Genomic DNA, 24,417 nt, shown 5'->3' with positions numbered 1-24,417 from the left:
TTAATCATGCTTAAATAAAAAAAAATTATAATCTTAAATTAGAACCACTGCTTTACATCCCTGAGCATCAATAACAACACATGTGGTTGCGTTTGTTGTGTATCTCTCATATTACCATTTAATTGGTTTGAAGCTTAAGAACAGCCCGTGTCTCCGCCCCTCTCCACCTTAGATTACTGCATTACTTTCTGTACTGGGTGAGACTGAAGCCCGGCGAGGTGGACTGACCTGGACACGGTGCTGCTCTTCCCAGATCCTGTAGAGTTCATACTTCTTCCCTTCTCTTTATACTGACTCCTCTTCTGTTCAGCAGCAAGACCAAAACTGCACACAACACATTACAATACACAACCACAGAAACAGAAACACAGACACAGACGCAAACACAAACACAATCACACACACACACACAGGGTAGACAGGGGAGATTCTATGTTAGCAAAACCAGCTGATTTACGTAATAAATATAAGTCCCAAGTTCAATCAATACCATTTGGGTCTTTTTTATTTGTTTAATCACAAATTTGTCAGAAATGCAAAACTATGATGTCTCCTCCATCCCACATTTTATTGCCCAGTGCCCAGACCATACATTTTTCATCAATAACTGTGTAAAATGTCATTATTTCCTAAAGCCCAAGTTTAACATATTCAAATAACTGCTGTTTCGTATGTGTGTCAATGTCATGTCAATTAACTGATCCGTTTATCAGTTTATCATCTCAGCTCCTGAGCACTTAAAACAAAAAGAATGTTAAAAAATGCTAAAACTTTCCCATTAAAGCCATGACTGGCTGAATGTAGAGAGAAAGCATAGAAGTGAACTCACCAGGAATCTGTTTTATTGTTGTTACTGGACTGAAGATGGTTGGCTGCAGAGAAAAACAAGAAAATTAAGACTTAACACCACTTCCTGTGAATAAGACAAAATATAATTATTACAATTATTATCATTATCCAACACAACAGTCAAACTGGGGTATGGATACATTTTTGCTAATCATATCTAATAACTAGCTCTACACTGCAGTAGAAAAACAATGCTATTATGCTATTATTAAGGTCTTAACATAACATAAAACATTGACTAGCGAAAAAACTTTGCCTGGAACCTGTTATTTTAAGTCACAGTTTTATTAGCATGTCATGTAGCCTACAAAGGAACACTTTCAGGACCCCTATAACTTTAAAACAAGTCACCTATAGAAGCATATCTGCTTTGGCAGATAAAATCGAATCATTTCGGTGTGTATAATAAAACAGTTTTTGGCTAAATGTGAGGAGCTGCAAAACCATCGTTATAAAATGTACTTGTATTGTAATTTTTTTATGTTAAATACTTTTTCATTCTGACTTCATAGATAAAGCTGAAGCAGATTTACCTTCACTCAGTCAAAGCAGTGAAAGTCACCAGCACCTGCAGGTGTGACAGTTGTTTTCTTTTCCAGGGAAGAAGAACCTGTCAAGACCTGTCGCCCTGCCAATGTCTGTCCGAGAACGCGTCTCTCTTTCCACTTAATGTCAGCTGAATTTCTTCTTCCCCCTTTGAACCCACAGTGCTTTCTTCTCTGATGGACAGCTGGATTAATGAACCCAAACATGACAGTGACTCGCCTCCTTACACTAATTCACTTATTCACTCCTTTAATTTGGTAATTCACTTCCACCTTTTTCCCGCATGAACACTTTAATCCCCTCCCATCCTGTCCTGATAACATTTGACATCATTACAGTCCATCAGGATCTGCCCATACATGACATCTTCAAACAGGACAAAAAGACATTCTAACAAATATCACTGTCAAGGTGATTAAGGCTTTGACTGTGGGGACAACCGCATGAGGGGAGATTTAGGCAGGATGTCGACAGAAGAGGTTAACAACTAATACTTCAGATCTGCAGGCTGTACATTCTACTCATCCTAATGTATTGAGAAAAATGCAGGTTTGGCTCTGCTGTCCCTAACCTCTCAGCATCAACTCATTAGCGTCTATTCAGTCCCAGATTCCATCAGCTGACCCTTCGACCACACACACACACAACCGCACTCCATGGCCGTGTTTAGCAACAAGTCATTACAGTCTATTGTTCACTCAATAACAAATACACCCTCATGCTATCAGAGCCATTACTGTGGTATTCATTCACAGCAGATCAGAGTGATGATGACAGCACACCCACATATGCCAAGGACTGTCAATCACTGTCAATCATGCATGCATCATGTCTCCACACCTCTGCGACTGTTTGTTTTTCTTCCATAAAGAAACAGCATTAAGGAATGAAAATGACTCAGTTTAGAAACCCTCACAGAAACACAGGGTGAGTCAGTCCTGACTATACCACTTTGACATGTTTTTTGTCAATTAGTTGCATAAAAAATATAATTTAACTAATTTATTTTAATGAATTAAGATTTAATCATCTCACATCTATCTATATATCTATCTATCTCTCTATCTCATGGCCTGTTCTTTCAATGCACAAACATACTGTACATCCAGGGATATGTATCCAACTCTACCCTCTGTTCACTTCTTTGCTGACACTTGCTTCTGTTTTCAAAAGCCCCACCTCGAGACTTTAGGTCCATGATCCCCCCCCTACATGGTGAGGTTTTATTGTCACTCCTTCCTCTCTGCTGTGCTGAGTTTGGCATTTCCATGTGGGGAGTGATGAGCTCAGAGCCAACACAATGCGAGCAGGCTGGCAGAAGTTTTGTATTAGGCATGTTGTTTCTACTTGTTCTTATTTGTAGTATGCATGTAATGTCTACAATGTTCCGGGCACTTTACATGATTAGATCCTGTTACATCAGGCAGGTGTCGTTCCCAAAGTCATTCTGCAGCATCACAATGATACCAAACATGCACTCATTAAGCATCTAAGAAACAGAAGTACAAGATGTCCTGCAAAAGATCATGTGATGTCTTTTTTAGTGTCTTTATTCTTCGTGCCTATAACCTCTGAGCAAAACTAAATATGTTTCATATTCACTGATGCTTATTCATTAATACACCTTTTCATTGTGGCCAGTTACACAAAGCGTTAGAGCAGTCACCTCAGACTTGGCTCATGTAATCTACAAGGAAAGTCTCAGAATAACACATCTTGTGTAAATGGGCTATTCAGTTTGTCCCGAGCTAAACTTGAACCCAGCCTTGTTCAAGCTAATTGTAGCACCTAAAAAACAACAGATGTGTGGCTACAACAAACTGGGCCTGCAAACAGGACGCACAATTATTGCGAGGCGATGCAAATCAGTCACACCTTCTTCATTTGAACACTGAGTCACTCTCAGAGCACAAGACCTGGGGCTGGTTGGATATGAATATCTCAAAAAAAGATACTGACTTTTCCTGAGCCCTGAAGTAATGAGGCCTGGCACATTAAAGGTTTACTTATGCTTAACTCTACTTATATAGAAACAGACAGAGCCTTCTGTACGTACTCTATGTTTCTTTCGTCTGTTTTTGTGCATGTATTGCTTCACAACCAGTGAGCACAATCACAAGATACCAACATATTAGCTCTACTATTGGTATAAAAAATTGTTATAAATGTTGAATTCTTACTGAAGGAAAAGGTTGACAAGTATGTATTGTCATGTTCTGCCCTTTGTTTTAGTGATATTTCTATATTTCCATTTCAGCCAGGTTTGTAGTAAATGAGTTGACTGACAATATGAGGGTGAGATTGATCTAAATCTTCAAAATCGACATTCTTGATGAAGCAGAAAATTTACCAAAATGTCAAAATGTCTCTTAAGTTGGCAGCGCCCGTTAAGACACACAATTAGCAGAACATGAGGGGAAACTGTTAACAATGAGCAGAAATATCTAATCTTGCTTGTATTGTGAATTTTCTCTGCACTAACCTTCAGCTCCCAGTGAAAGGTCATCTTCAAAGCTGCAGCCGTTCCTCAGCACTCCTGTTCTCACACATGCACAGAACACACAAAGCAGGGAGGTTGTGAAATCCTCTCAGTTACATATCCATATCTGTTATATGGAGCAAGTACATTACACTACGAGGCAAACCTAGCTTTAAAAGAAATAACTATTGTGATGACAGTCTGCATTCGTAAATTTAAGTGTCCTGACAGGCTCTCACAACATAATTAAAAAACGCACAGAGAAAAGTTTGGTTACCTCTGTTCGGTGGAGCCGTCTGATCATCTAGAGACGCCCCAAGAGGAGTCCTGGAAATGAGACGTTGGAGACGGAGTTATACATCAACCCAGACCATAAACAAACCATTTTAAGAAGTACAGATCAACAGACCACATTATCAGTGGGTTCAAGTCGGCTTCTTTTAGCAGACAGTCGTAAAAAAATAAATACTGGGACAAGGTATTTGTTGGGTAGTCCTGGTTTAAAAGTGGGGGACACAAATCCCCAAAAGCATCCCTGTAAAAAAAAAAGTCCTGGTTTTCAAAATGACTATATTTTATAAAGTGCTTAAATAGATTTTGATATTTCATAATGTTTTGTCACACACATGAATACCTAATCCAATACAAAAACATAAACAAAGCACCACATGGTTGAATCAATGCTGATTGGTCTGTATATTGATAAGCTAGTTGATGCTATCTTATAAGTCATAAACTAGCATCACAGCCTACAATGTTGTAGGCACTTTCAAACAGAGCCAGTTATGTTAAGACTATGTAACCAGGCTCGCTGGTTGTCAAGTAAGACTTAGACTAATTTTGACTATCCCAGACTAACTCCTGGTCAGGCCAGGCTACTTATTGGCATCAGCTGACATACCCAGACAAATCCCAGGCTAAATCCTGTTCTCCATCCCAGGAGCTCTACTGACCAGTCTAGGTATCCCAGGCTAACTAGCTGGCAGCTCAGGCTAGTAAGCCAGTAGCAGTAAGCTAACGGGTGTGAGCGCCAGCCGGACGCTGGAAACACTGAGCTGTTACACAACCTGCAGCTCTTATCAATGGGACAAACTTCATGCCTTCATTTAAAACTCACACACACACACACACACACACACACACACACACACACACACACACACACACACACACACACACACACACACACACACACACACACACACACACACACACACACACACACACACACACACACACACACACACACACACACACACACACACACACACACACACACACACACACACACACACACACACACACACACACACACACTTGTATAATAGTGTACAGCTGCAATGTTCACAAGTCCTCCCACTTTCTGCTGGCAGCCATGTTCGACACTGGCGCTTTCCCAATGACTGTTGCTGTAGCGACTGGCAATTCTGATTCTGCTGGTCATGTCACCACGGTGATGTTACCAGAGACACGTCAAAATGTGACGGTTTCGCACATGGTGCATGTGACGGATAATACTGTTGACTCAGCAGAAAAAACCCCTCCTCTGTTTGCCCTGTTTTTTTTTCTGTTGTCCTTTCAGTCTCCTGTCACTCCTGTCAGCTCCTTCCTTTCTTTCTTTCTGTCTTTCCCCCTCACTTCTTGTTCACAGCTCTATGTGCCCTATCTCTGGGCGTTGGTCTGCTTTGTGTGTTTGCGTGTTTGCGTGTGCGTGTGCATGAGTGTTTGTTCTGTGTGTCGCAAGTCTAGGCGTTGGCTGCGTGTTGGCTCTACGTCAGCAGCTGATCACACACACACACACACACACACACACACACACACACACACACACACACACACACACACACACACACACACACACACACACACACACACACACACACACACACACACACACACACACACACACACACACACACACACACACACACACACACACACACACACACACACAGTAAAAGTATTAATGAACCGGTCAGCAAAAAAAACTGTTAGAAAGTCTGTCGTTCAACCAGTCAGTCAGGACACAAAAGGCCATGCTACCTGTTTTTCATGCTTTACTTAGCCTAAATACTATACATTCTTGCTTATAATTTTTTAACCATCTGTCAGTTTATATATATTTTTTTTTTATTTTCTTCTCATAACACGAGTTATTTCAGTTCATTACCAAGAACATCTACCTGCAGCGACTTGAAAGTGTCTGCTAGAGACGATCCATCACTGTCAACATTAAGACATCTTTACTTTGATGTATCATCAAGCACAGATTGATGAAAGCTCTGCACTGCCTTTACCGTCTATGATATGTGGTGAACGGGCTACAACAGGACATTAGAAATACATTGGTATGGTCCTTTAAATAGGTGGTGACTGTACCTGCATTCGCTCAGCCAGCTGGTGATATTGTTAGGAACTCGCCCTGACAGAGACAGAAGAGCATGTTACAGCAATAAGTCGGCAGCAATAAGCTCAACGCACAAGTGATTACAACATACTATAAAACCATTACACTGCTGACAAACTCAGAAACATAACTCTCAACTTCTCTGATGATTAAACGTATGATTCCAGCAGGCTGCAATTCTAAAACAGTGACCCACATTCAATTGGTGTTCACTCCTGTGTCTGCAACTAATCATTCATTCATTGTGCATTAATGTTTGAATTTAATTTTCCACTTAGATCTTTCCAAAGTGAATGCAAGGTGACAGCTTCAACTGTCTTGGTTTCTTCAACCAACAGACCCAAAATATGAATAAAGATTAATTTAGAGATGCACTGAACTCTAGAGATTTTTCCTGAAATTCTCTATGCGAGAGTGCAAATTTTGTTGAGCCAGTTGCAGCAGCCAGACATATTCCTGCCAGCACCCCAGTATAAGGTCAGCAAAATGTCAGAATGAGCCCATGTGAGAACACAGCAGGAAAATGAGATGCCATACACTGCCATATAGATTCTTAGAAAGATGTCAACTTAGAAAACAGCAAGATTCCAGAGCTGGTGTTGATGTTCTGTTAACAAAAACAAAATGGAATTTATAAGACATGCCCTCCGTCTGACCGGGACAGTCTCCTGCTGCGTGCTTCATATGTGAAAGGCAAACTCAGAGAATTTCCTGGAGTCCATGTCTGAAAACTGCTCAAGATGTGTGAGTATGATTCCTTGAACAATAAATCAATTAGCAAAATAGTTGCTTAAGAAAAGTTTGGTTCTACGATACAATCAGAGTGTTGTTTGCAGTATTGTAATTTTCCCACCCTCTTTCTAAGATGCCGTAAGGGCACTATACCACTGGCAATTTCATGTTACTTCTCAGCCAGCATATATTGTGATATCGATATAACTGGGAGGAGATAAAACAGTTTAAAAACCTTAAAAATTTGAGTTAATGTGAAATATTCTGCTTTTTAAACACGGTTCACGTTAAAAATATCCACAGTTACAACACTGTTGACAGTTGAGCTCAGTCTAACCTGGTTCTTCTGAGGGTCTCTGCTCATCCCTGTCTCTCTGGCTCTCTTGGGGGCCCTGGGGGCCACAGTGCTCTTGTTGTGAATCGAGCCAGATGGAGTCTCTGGTCTGGGCCCAGGCCCGACGCCTCAGACAGGCTAAACTGCAGTCTGACGGCACTCTGGGATCTAATGATCAATTAAGCAAATGATTTTTCTGTCAGCCTGCCTTGAGTGAAGCCCTCAATCAGGTTTGGCAGGTATTCAACCTGACAAACAGAAACTACGACTGATTCAGTAACAAAACACACTCACACATGAACAAGTTTGTACTTCTATCTTGGTGAGGACACTCATTGACTTAATACATTCCCTAAACCCTAACCCTAACCATCCAAAATAAATGCTTAACCCTAAAACCAAGTCCCAACCCTCAAACAGGGCAGCAACCAGTGGTTATTTGGTTGAGTGGCTAGGTGTCCCTCGCAGTGAGGGAGCAACCAGTCGATTGGCCGATGCAGAGCAGAGTGGTGAAAGGTTAAGCTAATGTCCTGAATGTAGACTGGGCCCAATTCATTTGCAGCATGGTACGTGAAGCTATTACGAGCAGCCACTGGTCACCAGTGAAGGGAGCAGGGTGCTGTAAAAATGTCCTCACTCTGTCGGGTCTTTGCTTTAAATGGTCCTCACAAAGATATAAGTACAGGAACACACACAGCAGGTGACTGGAGCTGAGTGATCAGATGTGACAGTCCTCAGACTGCAAATAGGTCAACTAACTGTTTTTTTTTACCACCAGTTTGAGAAGGAACAGCAAGAACAGGACTGATCAGGTGGGAAACTACATCCATTTGGAAGAGTCACCTGAAGCCCAACTTTGAACTTTGACCCGAATTAACATTTTCAAACAACAATACATCATCACCATCAAAAGCAGTGACTGATAACCCCACATCTCAATCAGCTCAAACTAGTGAACTGTCAATCTTTTTGGATGAATTGGTCAAGTTTGCATTCATGTTTTCCTGCTTGGAATGACAGGAGCTGGATCTTACAATTACTAAAATTATATATGTTGCCATTTAAAGCATTAAACCATTAGATGTAGCCAACTGTTTCAACTGTGTTACTTTTGGCTAAAATACTTCAATTCCAACCATTACAGTAAGACAACCCACCTGGAGCAGTACTGGTGTCCATTTCCAGAGCACCACTCTCCATATCTGCCAGCCTGTGTGTCTGGTCAGGTTTAGTCAGTCAGAGAAGACTGACAACTCTTCAGTTACATCAGCAACAGGTAACACACCTGGAAAGAAAAGAAGAGACTGAAATTCTAATTCAAATTTCTAATTTCACATTGCTATATTTAACAGGTACGTGTACGTGAATAAATGTAATAAACATCAGAGTAAATCTGGCAGAGTTGGTCTTAACTAACTTTTACTTCAGACAGTTTTGACTGCTAATTCCCTCCTTTCTGAACAGCCAAGACATTATTATAAAGGAATTAACCCAAACAGAAACTGTGGTTACAATCAAACACACATGAATAGAAACATGGATGTTGTAGAACTTACTTGTGTAAAGTAGGAATATTGAATTAACATTTAACAGTAATATAAATATATATATATAAATAAAAATATGAGAACAATTCTTCATCAATTCACCAAAAGGGAGTTTCCAAAACAGTCCCATCTTTCAACTGCATTTTCACACAATGAAAACATGACTTGACAAAAAATAATAGTGGTGACTTAATGTTGACTTTAATAAATTACTGTTTCAGGCCTATGCAGGTTGCTTTCACAGAAATTAACAGAAAGCAATGGCTGTCTGGAAGGAAGTCAATCTAAAAATAAATTGGTGATTTGGAGAATTAGTAGAAGTAATGTGCAGTTCATGACAGAACATGTACAGTGGCGCAAAAAAGTATTTAGTCATCCACCAATTGTGCAAGTTCTCCCACTTAAAAAGATGAGAGACAAAATGAGAAACGAAAAATCCAGAAAATCACATGCAGATCTCCTCTAGAGCAGTGATGTTTTGGGGCTGTCGCTGGGCAACACAGACTTTCAACTCCCTCCACAGATTTTTCTTGGGGTTGGGATCTGGAGACTGGCTAGGCCACTCCAGGACCTTGAAATGCTTCTTACGAAGCCACTGCTTCGTTGCCCGGGCGGTGTGTTTGGGATCATTGTCATACTGAAACACCCAGCCACGTTTCATCTTCAATGCCCTTGCTGATGGAAGGAGGTTTTCACTCAAAATCTCACGATACATGGCCCCATTCAGTCTTTACTTTACACGGATCAGTCGCCCTGGTCCCCTTGCAGAAAAACAGCCCCAAAGCATGATGTTTCCACCCCCATCCTTCACAGTAGGTATGGTTTTCCTTGGATGCAACTCGGCATTCTTTCTCCTCCAAACACGACGATTTGAGTTTTCACCAAAAAGTTATATTTTGGTTTCATCTGACCATATGACATTCTCCCAAAACTCTTTTGGATCATCAAAATGCTCTCTAGCAAACTTCAGAGGGGCCTGGACATGTACTGGCTTAAGCAGGTGGACAGGTCTGGCACTGGTACTGATGCTAGCCTTTGTTACTTTGGTCCCAGCTCTCTGCAGGTCATTCACTAGGTCCCCCTGTGTGGTTCTGGGATTTTTGTTCATCGTTCTTGTGATTATTTTGACCCCACGGGGTGAGTTCTTGCGTGGAGCCCCAGATCGAGGGAGATTATCAGTGGTCTTGTATGTCTTCCATTTTCTAATAATTGCTCCCACAGTTGATTTCTTCACACCAAGCTGCTTACCTATTGCAGATTCAGTCTTCCCAGCCTGGTGCAGGTCAACAATTTTGTTTCTGGAGTCCTTTGACAGTTCTTTGCTCTTGGCCATAGTGGAGTTTGGAGTGTGACTGTTTGAGGGTTGTGGACAGGTATCTTTTATACTGATAACGAGTTCAAACAGTTGCCATTAATACATGTAACAAGTGGAGGACAGAGGAGCCTCATAAAGAAGAAGTTACAGGTCTGTGAGAGCCAGAAATCTTGCTTGTTTGTAGGTGACCAAATACTTATTTTACAGAGGAATTTACCAATTAATTCATTAAAAATCCTACAATGTGTTTTCCTGGATTCTTTCCCGCCATGCTGTCTCTAGTAGTTGAAGTGTACTTATGATGACAAGCCTCTCTCATATTTTTAAGTGGGAGAACTTGCACAATTTGTGGCTGACTAAATACTTTTTCACCCCACTGTATTGACATGACTATAGGACCAACCATATCCAACATCTTACTGTTCCCCAAATAATTATTTAACTAATTTGTTACTGGCGGACCCTGTATTAATGCGGATCCTGTATCGTGTTGGCATCTGATAATGGTGGTGCACCACGATCGGGGTGGCAGCTGATGGTGAATCCTGATGGCGGCAGTGGACAGTGACTGTGGACTGTTAAAAGGGTTTTTAGTTGTTTTTCCTTACTCTTGTTTAGGGTTTAGGCCAGAGGATGTCATACCTTGTTAAAGCCCTATGAGACAAATTGTGATTTGTGAATATGGGCTATACAAATAAAATTTGATTGAATTGATTACTAAAACAATGTGAGCAGGGTGCTAATTAGCGACCAGAGTGTTTAGCATGAGCCTGTTAGCACTAGTTCTTCTGACCCAGTTCACAGAGCTGCTAGCATGAGTGTAAACTCACATGTGTTGTTGACTGATAACATGGCACTGAGATATATTTACTGTTGATTGACACTATCTGAAAAAAAAACTCCACATGACTATATGAGCGGTTACAAAATGATACAAACTAAAGCGCAGACGTATGTAGAATAATATGTACTGTATGGAGTCAGTGAGAGATGGAGAAAATGGTGGGACCCGATGGAAGAGGGACAAAAAAGAGGAGAGAGCAACCAAAATGTAAATGGAAACGTGTGAAACAGGAAACAAGTGTTTAGAATAAAGAACACAACAACTTCCTGTCTGCGAGAGCCGGGGGAGTGAAGGAGGGGTCGGACTATTTTTAGATTACTACTGAAAAATGCAAAACAAATTGGAATGTCAGAAAACAACAACAATACACATATGCAGACACACACTTAAAGAAGCAGTGTGCAGGAAGTGAGTCCTCTGCAGCTGTTAGCAACACACACCTGCTAACACATCAGCTAGTCAACATCATGGACCTCTAACTTTATCCTTCATCCCAAATCTGTCTTTGAATATCAACTACTCAGAAATTTGCAATTTTAAAATATTGCTTTATCTAATCTTATACTAGGTTTTATTCAGTTTAAGTTCTCGTAAACAGTGATGAATATATTTGTTTTGTAAAACAGAAATTGACAGTGCAGAAGTGATTTGAGCAAAATGCTGACATGCTAATGTCAAACTGGTATAATGTTTAGAATGTTCACCATCTTAGTGTTTAAGGTGTTGGCACATTTACAGATGCTATTTAGCACTAAACATAAAGCACAGAGGAGGATGATTGGATTAATGACTTCACTCTTGCAGGTATTTTGTCATAAATTAAGGTTTTGAGCCGAATAATGATGAAAAGCTTAAGGGGAACATGAAACTAAAATTATTTGATATCATATATTTTATGTGTTATGCTACATTTATTTTGTAACTGAAGTAACATTTTTTTATGATATATTATGATATTATTTATAACTATCTATTGTCAAAAAATAGTAGCTTCAATTCCCCAGAGACTGAGGTAACATTTTCAGATGTTTTGTCCAACTTTTACATTTATTCTTAAAAATGTATAAAACAATTATTTCATCATCAAAATAGTTGCCAATACATTTTCTGTTAAAGTTAATACATTGACTTATTTTTGCAGCTCTACACTATTTCAGCAAGTGTAAATACAGTCTTGCAATGAAGCAAAAAATAACATGAGATTTTTCTTTCTTTCCTGTTCAGTGTCGTGTAAACTGATTGTCTCAGAGAGACACTGACCTACTGACTGTATGTTAACCTGTTCTAAAACAAACCAGACTCAGAGGTCAAACACGCCATTCGCTCACATTTGAACCCTTCATGTCATCGACAAAGATCACAGCAAACACAGTTGAACAACAGTGTGAAAGTAGGACATACACACACATTAACACACCTACACACATGCACACACACTGGTTACATCACTGTTATTGAAAACTGCCGGACTACCCTGGAAGAACAGAGTGAAACTAAACAAAGGCTTCACTTATTATTATAATTTTTTGTGTCTTTTCTTGATGCATGAGCAGCGGTGATCAATGTTCCCTTCAAACTTTTTAGTTAAAAAAGAAGTGGAACAAAGGCGTTTAGCCTTTGGGAAACGTGTGAAAAGCAGTGGTGGAAAGTAACTTAGTACTAAACTTACTTCATTATAGAATTATGGTACCTCTATGTTACCTGAATATTTTAATTTCTATTTTATTGCTTTACAAAGTTCAAGCTTAATTGTTACTAAATTAGTGGTTGCTAAAATAATGATAAATATAAAAAAACACTAAAGATTATAAAAGGATAAGCAGTCGATATAGTTAATACAGTAGCATTCCTGAAAGCCCACCACTTCACAAAAGGTGTATAAACACTAGCTTCTCTAGCCCCCATCTAGCAATTCTACTATTATTTATTATTATTTGACTTATTATAATTGTATAACTCCAGAAAGAGGCCTTTGGTACCTTGAAAGGCATTATATAAATGTAACTAATATTATTATAAACTCAAAGGGGTCTTTGAATTCAGTAAGTCACTTTTATATTCAATTACATTTTCAGCATAATATTTACATAATATTAAGCACTTTTACTTATAAGGAATTATATTTACATGGTATAAGTGCATTTACTTAAATAAATTGTTTGAATCATCCTGCACAAAATCACATATTTTTGCTCTACAACTTTTTCGGGAAAATTAAGTGAGAATATTTTGTCTTCTCCTAATGGCAAAAACACAAAAACATTATTAACTTAAGAAGCTTGTCGTAAACCACCACTACCTGTTCATGTTGGTATATAAAATATATTTGAGTTTATTCAGTTATTTAAAACTAAGTAGTAGAGGCACAATTGTCAGGTACTTGTACTTGTACTTACAGCCCGCAAGTATTTCCTATATACAGCTACAACATTTCAGAAAGAAACTAAGTGAGATTATTTTGGGTAAACATCAAACTCTCTCTTTTAACAACACAAACTTGTCAAAAACAGCAGCACCTGTTCATATTGGTACATTGAGTATATTTGTGTTATATTAAATTCATATATTAAAGTAAATTGTGCTCCCCCTTTTGTACCTCGACAAGCAAGAAACTAAGTGATTAGGATGGATTAAATATATTTGAGATCATTCACCTAATCACTGGTAAGTAAAAATTACTCAAATACTACATTTAAATAAAACTTTGGGGTGCTTGAATATTTAATTAAACTTCAAATTTCAATTCCACAAAAATTAAGAGAATTAAACAAGGTGAACTTTAGACTTTTTTGTATATTTATTTTTTACACTTAAATTATGACCTACTTAGTGGATACAGCCTATCAATACAAGATACTCACAATAACAACCAGATAAATCAATAATGGTGCACTACATAGATCAAACTACCCAGCAATATAACATAGTATTGAAAAATGAGAAATCTTTAACACTAGAAACACTATGAAAGTATATATGGAGGCTAATATTTTTACCTGTCGTGTCCACACGGTGATACAGCTACATTCGGTAACTACATCATCCACCACTGACCCACTGACAGCAATGAAGTCGAATGTGACTTCAACTTCTGCGGTGGGAACATCACTAACACAAAGTTGAATTCATGTTCTTGTAATAAAAACAAAGTGCTGTTTAAACAATCATGTGACAAGAGAGCAGTTTGGGCTCAGCTTGTCTTGTTGATCCAGTTTAGTTGGACACGCAGGACACCACTGACAGCAGAGGTGGTAAAAGTCAACAGCTCCAAACAGCAGCAGCTCTTTCACCTGCAGCAGTGAAATACACGCCATGACGATCGTTGTTGTGAGAAGAGTCAGAGCTCTGAGACACTCACCGTCATGTTTTCTCCGCTGTTTGAATCCTGGATCCCAACAAAAGTGTGCGGGTGAGTCTCCAAACTTTTCTAAAAACACTCCAACATTCCTGCTTCCGCTTCCTGAAAACCAGCAGCAGAAGCAGCGTGGAGGCGGAGGAGGCGTGTCCTGAGCGACCTGCAGCGGGGAAACGGCGACATCTCTCGGAGGGATTGTGTAATTACACCTGAGTCATTCGGTTATTACTCAACAGCATCCCAGACCCGATTCAGGGGCGAGTCCAGAGGTGGGGCCAAGAGGCATAGTCAAAACGTTTTTTTTGACATAGTAAAAAAAAAAAAAAAAGTCATCTTCATTATTACTACCATCACAATTAACAGTAATACCAATAATAGCAAGTACAATAAATGGTTTGTATTTATATAGCGCTTTACAGAATATGGTTTTGGTATTCACAAACACATTCATACAGTCCATCTATGTGGGGCAATTTGGGGTTCAGTATCTTGCCAAAGGACACTTCGGCATGCAGATGGGGTCAACTGCCGACCTGCTGGTTAGAGGACGACCGCTATACCCCCTCAGCCACAGCCAATAATACTACCAATACAACACACCAATTAAGGCACAATGAAGGGCTAAAGAATAAACCATACAGTATCCATTTGAAGATCACAGATCAACAAAACACAGATACAGATCATTTAAAAAATGCTACATATTAGAAAAGATTAAAAACAAGATTATTTAAAGCATTGATGAAAAATGATTAGAAAAGACGTTCAAATAAGAACTAGGAGAAAGGACGCCTATTAAAATAAAAGAGATTCGAAAAAGGATGAGGAGTTGTCAGACAGATCTCCTCAGGGAGATTGTACCAAAAAGTGGGATCCCTCACAGAAAAGGCCCGTTCACCTTTGGTCCTCAAATATATAAGACTAGTCACTCACTAACAATACTATCAATAAATATAATTGAACATTTAGATTTCCTGAAATTTTTTGAAAGTTCACAATGGGCTTGAACAAGGAAGAATTTTCTAAATAGAATTATTTCTTTGTGGGTTGCACGGCACAGTTCAACCAGGGTCTTGAATGTTCTTTTTGTATTTGTGCATGTTTTCTCCAGGTATCTTCCAACAGTCCGAAGATAAGAGGATTTTAATAGTGTTTCATTAGAGGTTTACAGTAGGAAACGTGAGAGTGAATGGTGATTCCAGTCCTGGGTGTACCCTGTCCTTGCCTCTTATCCAATGGCATCTGGGTTTGGCTCCAGCTCCCCTCGCAACCCTCAAAGAATAAGTGATATAGATAATAGGAGGATGGATTCAATGATGTGTGGCTATGCTCAAAGCTATGGAGCCAACAGTAAACGCGGGATGACTTAAATGTGCATTTTACTCATTCAGGAATTGTGTAAATTGTGACTCCCCGATTTAGGAATACCTTAAATATACCTGCAGTACCTACATTTATCCTTTAGATGGAAACCTAACACCAATAAACTGCTTATCACGGTTTTCCTGTTGGTCCATATGCGGATTATACAAAAGCAGACACTGATCAACATCCACAGACATCAAAACCAAAAGACTGTTTATCATGGACGGCATATAAAAAGCTGTCAATGCATCAAATACTGTGAAACCATTGAACTCCAGCAGAGGTTTGGGGACTGTTAAAGGTTTGTTCAAATTATTAAAAGTTTGGAAACATACATCTCTGATTGAGATCATTCCAGAAAGTTTATCATATTAAAGATTAGGGATTGACTTTCTATTAAAGTACATTGTGTCATAAGTGAAATTATTTTGGCATTAGTGTTCCACAACACCTTTACATATATGACACAGACTTATTTTCAACCACTGCTAAACCATGTTAATAAAAATGCCTCTAATGATATATATTTTGTAATGCCTTTCAATCATCCATTTGCTTAAAACCTTTTTTATATAATTTTTCAATGAGACAGACTCAGCTTTTTTGGTCCTTTTTTTGTCTCTATGGAAATCAGTGTGAGTTTTCAGTGGGCGCACAGTTCTTTGTATGAATAGGGTAATCTGACCTTCTCAACCCACATACACACACACACGCACACACAGACACTCACACACCCACACACACACACACACATACACAGACACTGGCTTCAGTATAGAATAATAATTCCTATTCATCAGCGAGTTGCTTTGCTGCCTCGTCATACTTGTGTCTGTCTGCTCTTTGGTAGAAATATATATTTTTGGGATGTGTTGATGAAGTGAATTTTGTAATTGTAAATGTCTTACTCTTTCTATTCAACTTACAGCTCTGATTGGAAAGCAAAGAAATTCATATTTTCTTTTCTGTATTTTGAACCCAGCTGTCTAGTGACATTAAGTTCTTAATACAAAAAACTGTTTAAATCTTAGATTATGTTACAGGATAAATGTGATTTTACTATTATTCTCATATGAATAACATGCATACAATATACATTTGACATTAAAAAAGCATCAAATTCATTAACATGAATGACTGCGATTTTAACATGGCAATGTTCAATAACAATCCTGCTACAGAAACTGATAAATGGATAGATAACCCCACTTGATATACACTAAAACTCGAAACACAGTACAAAGAAGCATCAAGCAAGTAATACTGTAATAGTTTCTGTAAATCTTAACCGTATGAAAATGTTAATTTAAAAACTTTGAGTATTAATAAGTTCTAGACGACATCAAAGCTGTGTTTAAAAACATTGGTATGTTAGAAAACTATCAAAAAAGAACACTCTGACTATATTATTGCATCAGTTCAGAGTTTTAGTATTTTCTTTACAGCACATTTTCTGTCTGGTTCGGTCTCTGATGTATCTGTTTAATATGAAACAGCTAAAAAAAGCCAGGGAACATCACCTGCTCACCAAAAAAAAGAAAAAAAGTCAGTTAGAGATTAGTAAACTAACAAATATCTAATCTGTTATCTGTGCTTTTATTCTAACAACTGCAAAGAACCTCACACAGACGCATGTATTTAAATAGAAAAAGTTAATTTCCTTCACACACTTCAGTTTTATATTCATCGGTCCTGACTTGAACACCACAGAGATTGATTTTGCGTTAACCATTAGCTGTCACAGGATCCACATTGATGGACAGACACACAGGTCCTCCAATGTTACCTGGTAACATCATAGCAACCGGTTTATTGTCACCATAGCGATCGGTATGGTCTAAAGTCCACAGCGTCTTTCCTGCGGATCAGAGATGGTGCAGTCGACCATGGTGCTGTCGCACTTAAAGCCACCTGGGTAAATCTATTCATGTGATTCGGCCAAAAGAAGGACAGGACAGGAAAAGGTGTTTGTAAGCTTTTAACCATCAATAGTAAGTGGTATGATTAGTGGTGGTCCATGAAGTAACCAATTAAACTTTATTAAAAATTATTCCACAATTATATATTTTACTGACACGCATTAACTGCTCCTAATAAACCTCCTTTCTGCTGAGCCAGCATCACAGGTCATTACTCAGCAAGGTCAGGTAAATGTCATGGGTCATCATCAACATTTGTACCAAACTGGCTGAAACCAAAAGCTCCAGCATGAGCCAGAAATACTTTACTTATAGGATCAGAGGCCTCATCCAGATGAATATTGAAGTAATCATAATGAGACGTTCATCCATTGAGTACCCCTCTATCTTCTCCAAGTTCTTCTAATAACTGTGAGTGAGGGCCAAGAAAGAAGAATGGTCTGAGTCCGGTGCCCCACATATAAGTTATTATAATTTTAAATTTGAATGTTAGATTGAAGATAAACTTGTAAATTAAGGCCACTCTCCAACCATATACACCCAGTTACATGGTTGTTAAAATTACTGTCTTAGCACAATAGTTAGTCCTTTGTGATTAAGGGAACTTCAGCAAGTGAGGGAAACAGTTTGTTAAGGGCTGACAGTGTCCCTGGCTAGATTTATTCACAGTCTCCAAAACCACACCACCCATGAGTTGTCTCTTTATCACCTGCGACCTGTTCATAAGTTTCGGTCATGTCCAATCAGACTGTGTGTCTACAGGCCTATTTCTAGGTTACTTCATTGTCATGGTGTTGGTGCCATTCGTAGACTGTCGATTGACAACATGACCGCTTCCAAAAACAGGAGGCCAAAGTACCTGGTGGCTGGTGGCTGTATAGGTAATAAATCCTGCCTCCTACTTGTTATTGGATGGGATCAAACCAAAGGTACACCATAGACACATATTTAGTTGGTCATTAAAATCCCACTGATGTTTCTCCAAGGGTGATTTTTTTCTCAATTAATTTGTTCTTACTTTTATATGTGATGCCATAGAAAAAAGGTCAAATGTCATGATTGACAGCTGAGACTGACTCTTGATTAGTTGAGTGCATGTATCGACAGGACCTCCCGAGAACAGCTCCATCCTATATGGTTGCTATAACTGGTGGTGGAGTGGGCCTGGATTCTTTGTTTCTACCTATGTGATACCAGCAACCTCAGATTAGCCTTTTTGTCAGTTGATGATGTTGTCGGTAAATGTTATCACTCTGATTTATGGAGTCTGCTCCTGCTGGCACGTATTAACCCTGCTGCCTGAGGAGGAGGAGGCCCACAGGACAACAGGACGACTAAGAGTACGGTTTATCAATCTCATCGTGTGTGTCGTCACCTCGGTGGGGCCCTTGATGCCTCCAGGGGGACAGAGGCGCTTATAGTTTTGAAATGACACGGATCAACAGAATCAGCCGCATCATCAGCATCAGTTCTTCTTCAGCAACATAAGCCTGCTCACACGCACACACACAGGTTTCTCCAAATAGCATCTTATGATCATCACATACAACACACATCATGGTTTTTGAGTGTGTCCATGCGTGTGGACAGATGGTCAACTTTTCTTTCAAAGAGAGAGAGAGGGGGAGAAGGAGAGGGAGAGGGAGAGGGAAAGGAGAGGTAAAGGAAAGGAGAGAGAGAGAGAGAGAGAGAGAGAGAGAGAGAGAGAGAGAGAGAGAGAGAGAAAGAGAGAGAGAGAGAGAGAGAGAGGAAGAGAGACTGTCTGGCTCATACAAATGGAAGATTTGTCACGTGATGCCCGGGACAGTTTTAATGACGTATGCACCATATGGCGCGTGCCGGGGGGGGGGGGGGCGGAGCACCGATATGCTAATTGCCACCCTCCATCCATTGCGTTTATTTGTGTGTGTGTGTGTGATGGAGGAGATGGGGGGGGGTGGGGGGGGGGAGAGATGGGTATAAAAACAGCAGCATCCCATACACACCCCTCAGAAAGCTCAGAGCAGGTCACGCACAATCACGCACGGACACGCGCACAGAGCACACGGGATGCGCGCGATCTAACGGACAGCGACTCATTATAAAAAGTAAGTTATTTTTCATTTCTAACAGAATTATAACAAAGATCTGATTGATCAGTTCCTTCTGTGATTGGCTCCTCGTATCTCTGTGTGACCTGTTCAATTTGATCATTAATGTCAAATTCATGTGTTAAAGCTCTTGTAAAGACTGAATCAGCAGGTGTACGAAATAAACCAAAGCATTTTTTAATTCTATTTAGCATTCTCACTTTGTTTTTAGTTCTTATTATTACTTCAAGGCTTGTAATTTTATATTAAATGGTCCGTGTGCCCTCGGCTGTTAACCAGCAAATATTTGCCATAAAACGTCTTTCTATATATTAAGACAAATACCAATTCCGGGGAATATATCTACTCTGATGTAATTAGATGATGCTGCTTGTTTTATTTAAAGTATTTGTGTCCGTCCTGTTTGTTCGCTCACCTTCACCTGTCTCTCTCTCGTTCGTTTATTTGACGGGACCATTCAGCGGGAAACTGATAACTTAAGGGATTTGATTTGTCAACAAAGAGTCAATTATTCTAACTTTTATTCTTATTCTAACAACCTATAATATGAATAAACCATGCTTCTGTTCTTGTTTTTTCCTTTATCATTAGTCTTTTTGCCTGAGTTGTTATTTCTCTCTGTAAGATATTATCAGAAAAACATTTTGACATTGTGTATGTAAAATCATTTGATATTTCTAGCGGATTTAGAATGAGTCATCGTTTGAATAGATTTTTCTAGATTATACTGTTGAATTTAACCGATTAAAGCTGCACATTTGATTAGTTAACAGCTAAACTGAATGAAAAAATATTCCCGTGTCTGTCCGGACAGACTGAAACTGTTTGACTGGAGTTTTAGTTTTGTCCGACAGTTTTAGTAATTTAAAAATCAATCACTGATTTAAATCAAATTGAATTTACATCTTTCACTAATGTCTGTTCTCCTCGCAAGAAATTGATTAAGATGCGGATATTCAATTTTTCCCGCAAAGACACAAAAGAGGAATCACTCGCATGAACTGATTTGATTAACATTTAATGTTCTCATTTAAGAGAATGGACGAGCCGCGTGAATTAAGATAAACTTAGTGATGTTTTAGTTATTTAAATCAGAACATGCGCCTGCTCATAAATGTTACATAGTGATTGGATTTGAAAGCTTTTTCTTTATTTCTTAAAATTAGCTTATTTCTTCTTCGTCAATCGCTAGATGTTTTGAATTTGTTTCAACTTTTAAGAGCTCAATTCATACACCTGCTGATTCTGGTAAATACAAGTAGAGTCTTATCTCATGGGAATGCATGTTTTAATAATGTAGCTAAATTCAGTACAATGTATTTATGCAAATACACAGACTGAAAAGACAGTTTCTGTTATAACTAAAACAGCCATGCTGTTTTTTTTTATTTATTGCACAATTAAGACGAACAAACGGCTCAAATCCCAAAAAGCTAAATGTTTGGTCTATATAAGTAAATTCAACCTGTCCCTAGAATATGAAAACATTGCAAATTTGGAGAATCACCTTTGAAGCATTTAACAAATTCTTTATAGTCATGAACAGTGCCCAAATTCACAAGCATGTTAGTTTGTATTCACAAACTCTCTCTTTGAGATTTCATTGTTTTCTAATCACCACACTTCTTCTGCTCCTCAGAGAATCAGCATCATGACCAGGTCTGTGCAGGAGGAGCAAGGGTCAGTGGAGACGGAGGAGCAGCAGGAGCTCCGCAGCCCAGAAGGAGGAGAGGAGGAGGAGGAGGAGGAGGATCACCTCAACCATCTGGACGAGGAAGACGATGACGACGATGAGGAGGAAGAGGAGGAGGAGGAGGAGGAAGATGGTGAAAACAAACCCAAGAGGCGAGGGCCAAAGAGGAAGAAGATGACGAAGGCTCGAGTCCAGAGGTGAAGGAGACAGATTGTTCTTTTCTTCTTGTCGTTATGAGTTTTCAGAGCAAATATTCTTCATGTGGGCTCGATAAAATCCATTGTACAAACCTTCCTAATCACTATTATCTATATTTTAATACCAGCAACATAATGTGACTATTGCTTCATTTAGAACAACTCAAAAATAACTAGCTGGTGAACGTTATGGAGCATCTAGCAGCTTAAAAAGCCAGATATTTCCTTCAGGAGTTGGTGGAGACCAAAAATAGAGCAAATATTGGACAAAATTTATGCCAAAAACGTGAGTCAAATTAAATGATCATGTCTCTACAATGTTCAAAATATCAATTTAAACGGTGATGCCATGTCAGTACACATCACCAATTAAGCTTTGTTTTCATAGCGAACAACTTCAAGTATGAGCCACAATGCTTATGGTTTTTAACATCGGCTATAACATTCTTTAAAGACGTTAAACTTAAAAGCTGCTTTCAATGGTTATTATGGACAGAGAACAATAAACTGAACCTGCAGCAGGGATTGCTTTATGGACTTTAATGCCATGGACTCTGTCTCTTCTCCTCCGTACCCTAGAGGAACTTGTGTTGGCCTTTTGGCTGCATTGTTTGGCGAAATGCACAAATGCACTGCATACAGATTTGTATGCTAACGTATTAACTACTTGTGGTTATTTAGCTGCAAACGACAATGTGCAGACTTCCCACAGATGAAACTTGAATAAAGATGATCACTACTAAGATTTTACAGATATGCTAATTGACAAAAAGGGCTAACAATGAATTCACTGTGTGTTTCTGCAGGTTCAAGGTCCGTCGGATGAAAGCTAACGCCCGGGAAAGGAATCGCATGCATGGCCTTAATGACGCTCTGGAGAGCCTGCGAAAGGTCGTCCCATGTTACTCCAAAACTCAGAAACTGTCCAAGATCGAGACCCTCCGCCTCGCCAAGAACTACATCTGGGCCCTGAGCGAGATCCTGCGCTCCGGGAAAGCGCCCGACCTCATGAGCTTTGTCCAGGCGCTCTGCAAAGGTCAGCATCAAATATAAGCAAATGTGTACATGAACGGAAATGACCAGTTGGCCTCGAACCGGTGGAGTGACATTGAAATACCAGCTCACCCCACAGTTCTGACAGTACCCTGTAGTTCCAATGTTGGGAAAATGAATATTAGTTATTAGTGATAAAGTGGTAAATATATTGATCAGCATTGACTGAATATTCTCTCTCTGTTTTCAGGTCTCTCTCAGCCGACCACTAACCTGGTGGCGGGCTGCCTGCAGCTAAACCCTCGGACTTTCCTGCCGGAGCAGACACCAGACCTGCCGGCTCATCTTCCCCCAGCCGGCACAACTGCCTATCCTGGACACTACTCTTACCAGAGCCCAGGGCTGACAGCCGGCCTGCCCAGCCCACCCTATGGCACCATGGATCCCTCCCACATCTTCCACCAGGTTAAAGGTCAGCCGTATGGCCCCTTGGAGCCCTTCTTCGATGGGGTCCTGGTTTCGGATGGGCCGGCATTTGACCCACCCCTCAGCCCACCACTCAGCATCAATGGAAACTTCTCCTCGTCCTTCAAGCATGAGGTCGTCGCGGCTGCCGACTACGACAAGAGTTTCTCCTTCAGCGTACACTATGGGGGAGCTGGGGGACACAATTCCATGTACGGTGGTGGGGGGAACAACCAACGGTGTGGTGAACTGCAGGCGGAGGGGCTGATGGGCTTTGAAGGACACTCGCACCACGAGCGGATGATGAATGCCCAGTTGAACGCCATCTTCCATGACTCCTGAGGAAGAGGAGGACAAAGGACTGAGATACTGATGTACAAAGAGACGGACAGACAGATCATTATATATCTTTCTTTCTGTCCTTTCTGTTCTTCTGCATCAGGCTCTTCAACTCGCTTTGGTCATGAGGATGGTGGTTCGGCGATGATATCACATTTGTTGATGTAACCTTTGTAACGCTTCATACTGCGGAGATGCTCTCTGAATGTCTCATTATTATCCATATTATCACATAAAAATAATCATTAAGCAATAAGCAATAATCTGGAAGAACCTATGCAATTTCGTTAAAACCTGAGCACAGCTCAGCTGATGATTCCAAATGTTGAAAGAATAAAGATTTCTCTATTTTTGGGTCAGTGTATCAGTGAGATGATGTTAAGCCAGTGTTGGGCCGGTTTCCAAGCCGGCAGCGTTCATGTTGTTCCTGTGGTTTTACTTTATGCTTTTTATAACGTTCCTGTAGTGTTCTGTTAACATTTCATGTGACTCCTGTTCATATTTTATAAGATAGATGTTTATAAATGCCTTTTATTAAAAGGAATTTAATGTGATTCAATTGAGAGACTGATTCCTCAGCAATAACACAATAACAAAACATCAAAACAACAAACAACAAACAACAAACAACAAACAACAAAACATCAAAACAACAAAAGACCTCAGTTAAGTCCACTTTGATGAGATAGTTTCCAAGGTCTTGCAGGGTATCCCCAGTTCCCCAGTTCGATTGGTAAATGTTTTTTTGGCACAGAAATGAAATTATAAATCAGATAATCCATCATTGGAAGATTTTCCACACTACTTTAGGTCCCCCTATTCATTTTAGATTCATCAGGATTTTAGACTGGTGGTCAGACAAAATTAATCTCAGGATTCATCGAGCGCTAGGTATTTTTGACAAGTTTTTTCAATGACTGAATGAAGAGGACAGAAAGTAATCAGCAT

General features: G+C 39.6%; 2 protein-coding genes across 4 annotated transcripts in view; one reads left to right on the top strand and one right to left on the bottom strand.

Annotated features, from left to right (window-relative positions):
* itprid2 (ITPR interacting domain containing 2) overlaps window positions 1–14,510 on the bottom strand; it is a 32,244-nt gene extending 17,734 nt beyond the window's left edge. For 2 of the 3 annotated variants that reach the window (XM_062402389.1, XM_062402390.1), the window contains exons 1-8: window positions 14,412–14,510; window positions 8,505–8,632; window positions 7,351–7,515; window positions 6,254–6,296; window positions 4,152–4,201; window positions 3,878–3,931; window positions 830–872; window positions 229–324 (exon numbers count right to left, since the gene is read on the bottom strand). In XM_062402389.1, coding sequence (XP_062258373.1) covers window positions 229–324; window positions 830–872; window positions 3,878–3,931; window positions 4,152–4,201; window positions 6,254–6,296; window positions 7,351–7,515; window positions 8,505–8,547 — 494 coding nt within the window. In that variant the 5' untranslated portion in view covers window positions 8,548–8,632; window positions 14,412–14,510. The remainder of the gene's footprint in view (window positions 1–228; window positions 325–829; window positions 873–3,877; window positions 3,932–4,151; window positions 4,202–6,253; window positions 6,297–7,350; window positions 7,516–8,504; window positions 8,633–14,411) is intronic. The other variant, XM_062402391.1, reaches the window with a different exon arrangement.
* Window positions 14,511–19,649: 5,139 nt separating this feature from the next.
* neurod1 (neuronal differentiation 1) lies at window positions 19,650–24,023 on the top strand. The gene is made up of 4 exons (XM_062402060.1): window positions 19,650–19,779; window positions 21,422–21,672; window positions 22,479–22,708; window positions 22,916–24,023. Exons 2-4 carry the CDS (start codon window positions 21,434–21,436, stop codon window positions 23,470–23,472), a joined length of 1,026 nt encoding a protein of 341 aa, XP_062258044.1. The 5' UTR covers window positions 19,650–19,779; window positions 21,422–21,433; the 3' UTR covers window positions 23,473–24,023.
* Window positions 24,024–24,417: the final 394 nt, after the last annotated feature.

This window comes from Platichthys flesus, chromosome 13, assembly GCF_949316205.1.
Source record: "Platichthys flesus chromosome 13, fPlaFle2.1, whole genome shotgun sequence".
NCBI classification, from domain to species: Eukaryota; Metazoa; Chordata; class Actinopteri; order Pleuronectiformes; family Pleuronectidae; genus Platichthys; species Platichthys flesus.
The sequence above is the reverse complement of the archived record's forward strand: the minus strand, read 5'-3'. Positions and strand labels throughout refer to the sequence as shown.

What these genes read in the sequence shown, in the direction of transcription:
- neurod1 (XM_062402060.1), top strand. Translation starts at nt 21,434, where the DNA reads ATGACCAGGTCTGTGCAGGAGGAGCAAGGGTCAGTGGAGACGGAGGAG. An exon ending in ACGAAGGCTCGAGTCCAGAG is followed by an intron (nt 21,673 to 22,478) that starts GTGAAGGAGACA and finishes GTGTTTCTGCAG; the next exon opens with GTTCAAGGTCCGTCGGATGA. An exon ending in TGTCCAGGCGCTCTGCAAAG is followed by an intron (nt 22,709 to 22,915) that starts GTCAGCATCAAA and finishes CTCTGTTTTCAG; the next exon opens with GTCTCTCTCAGCCGACCACT.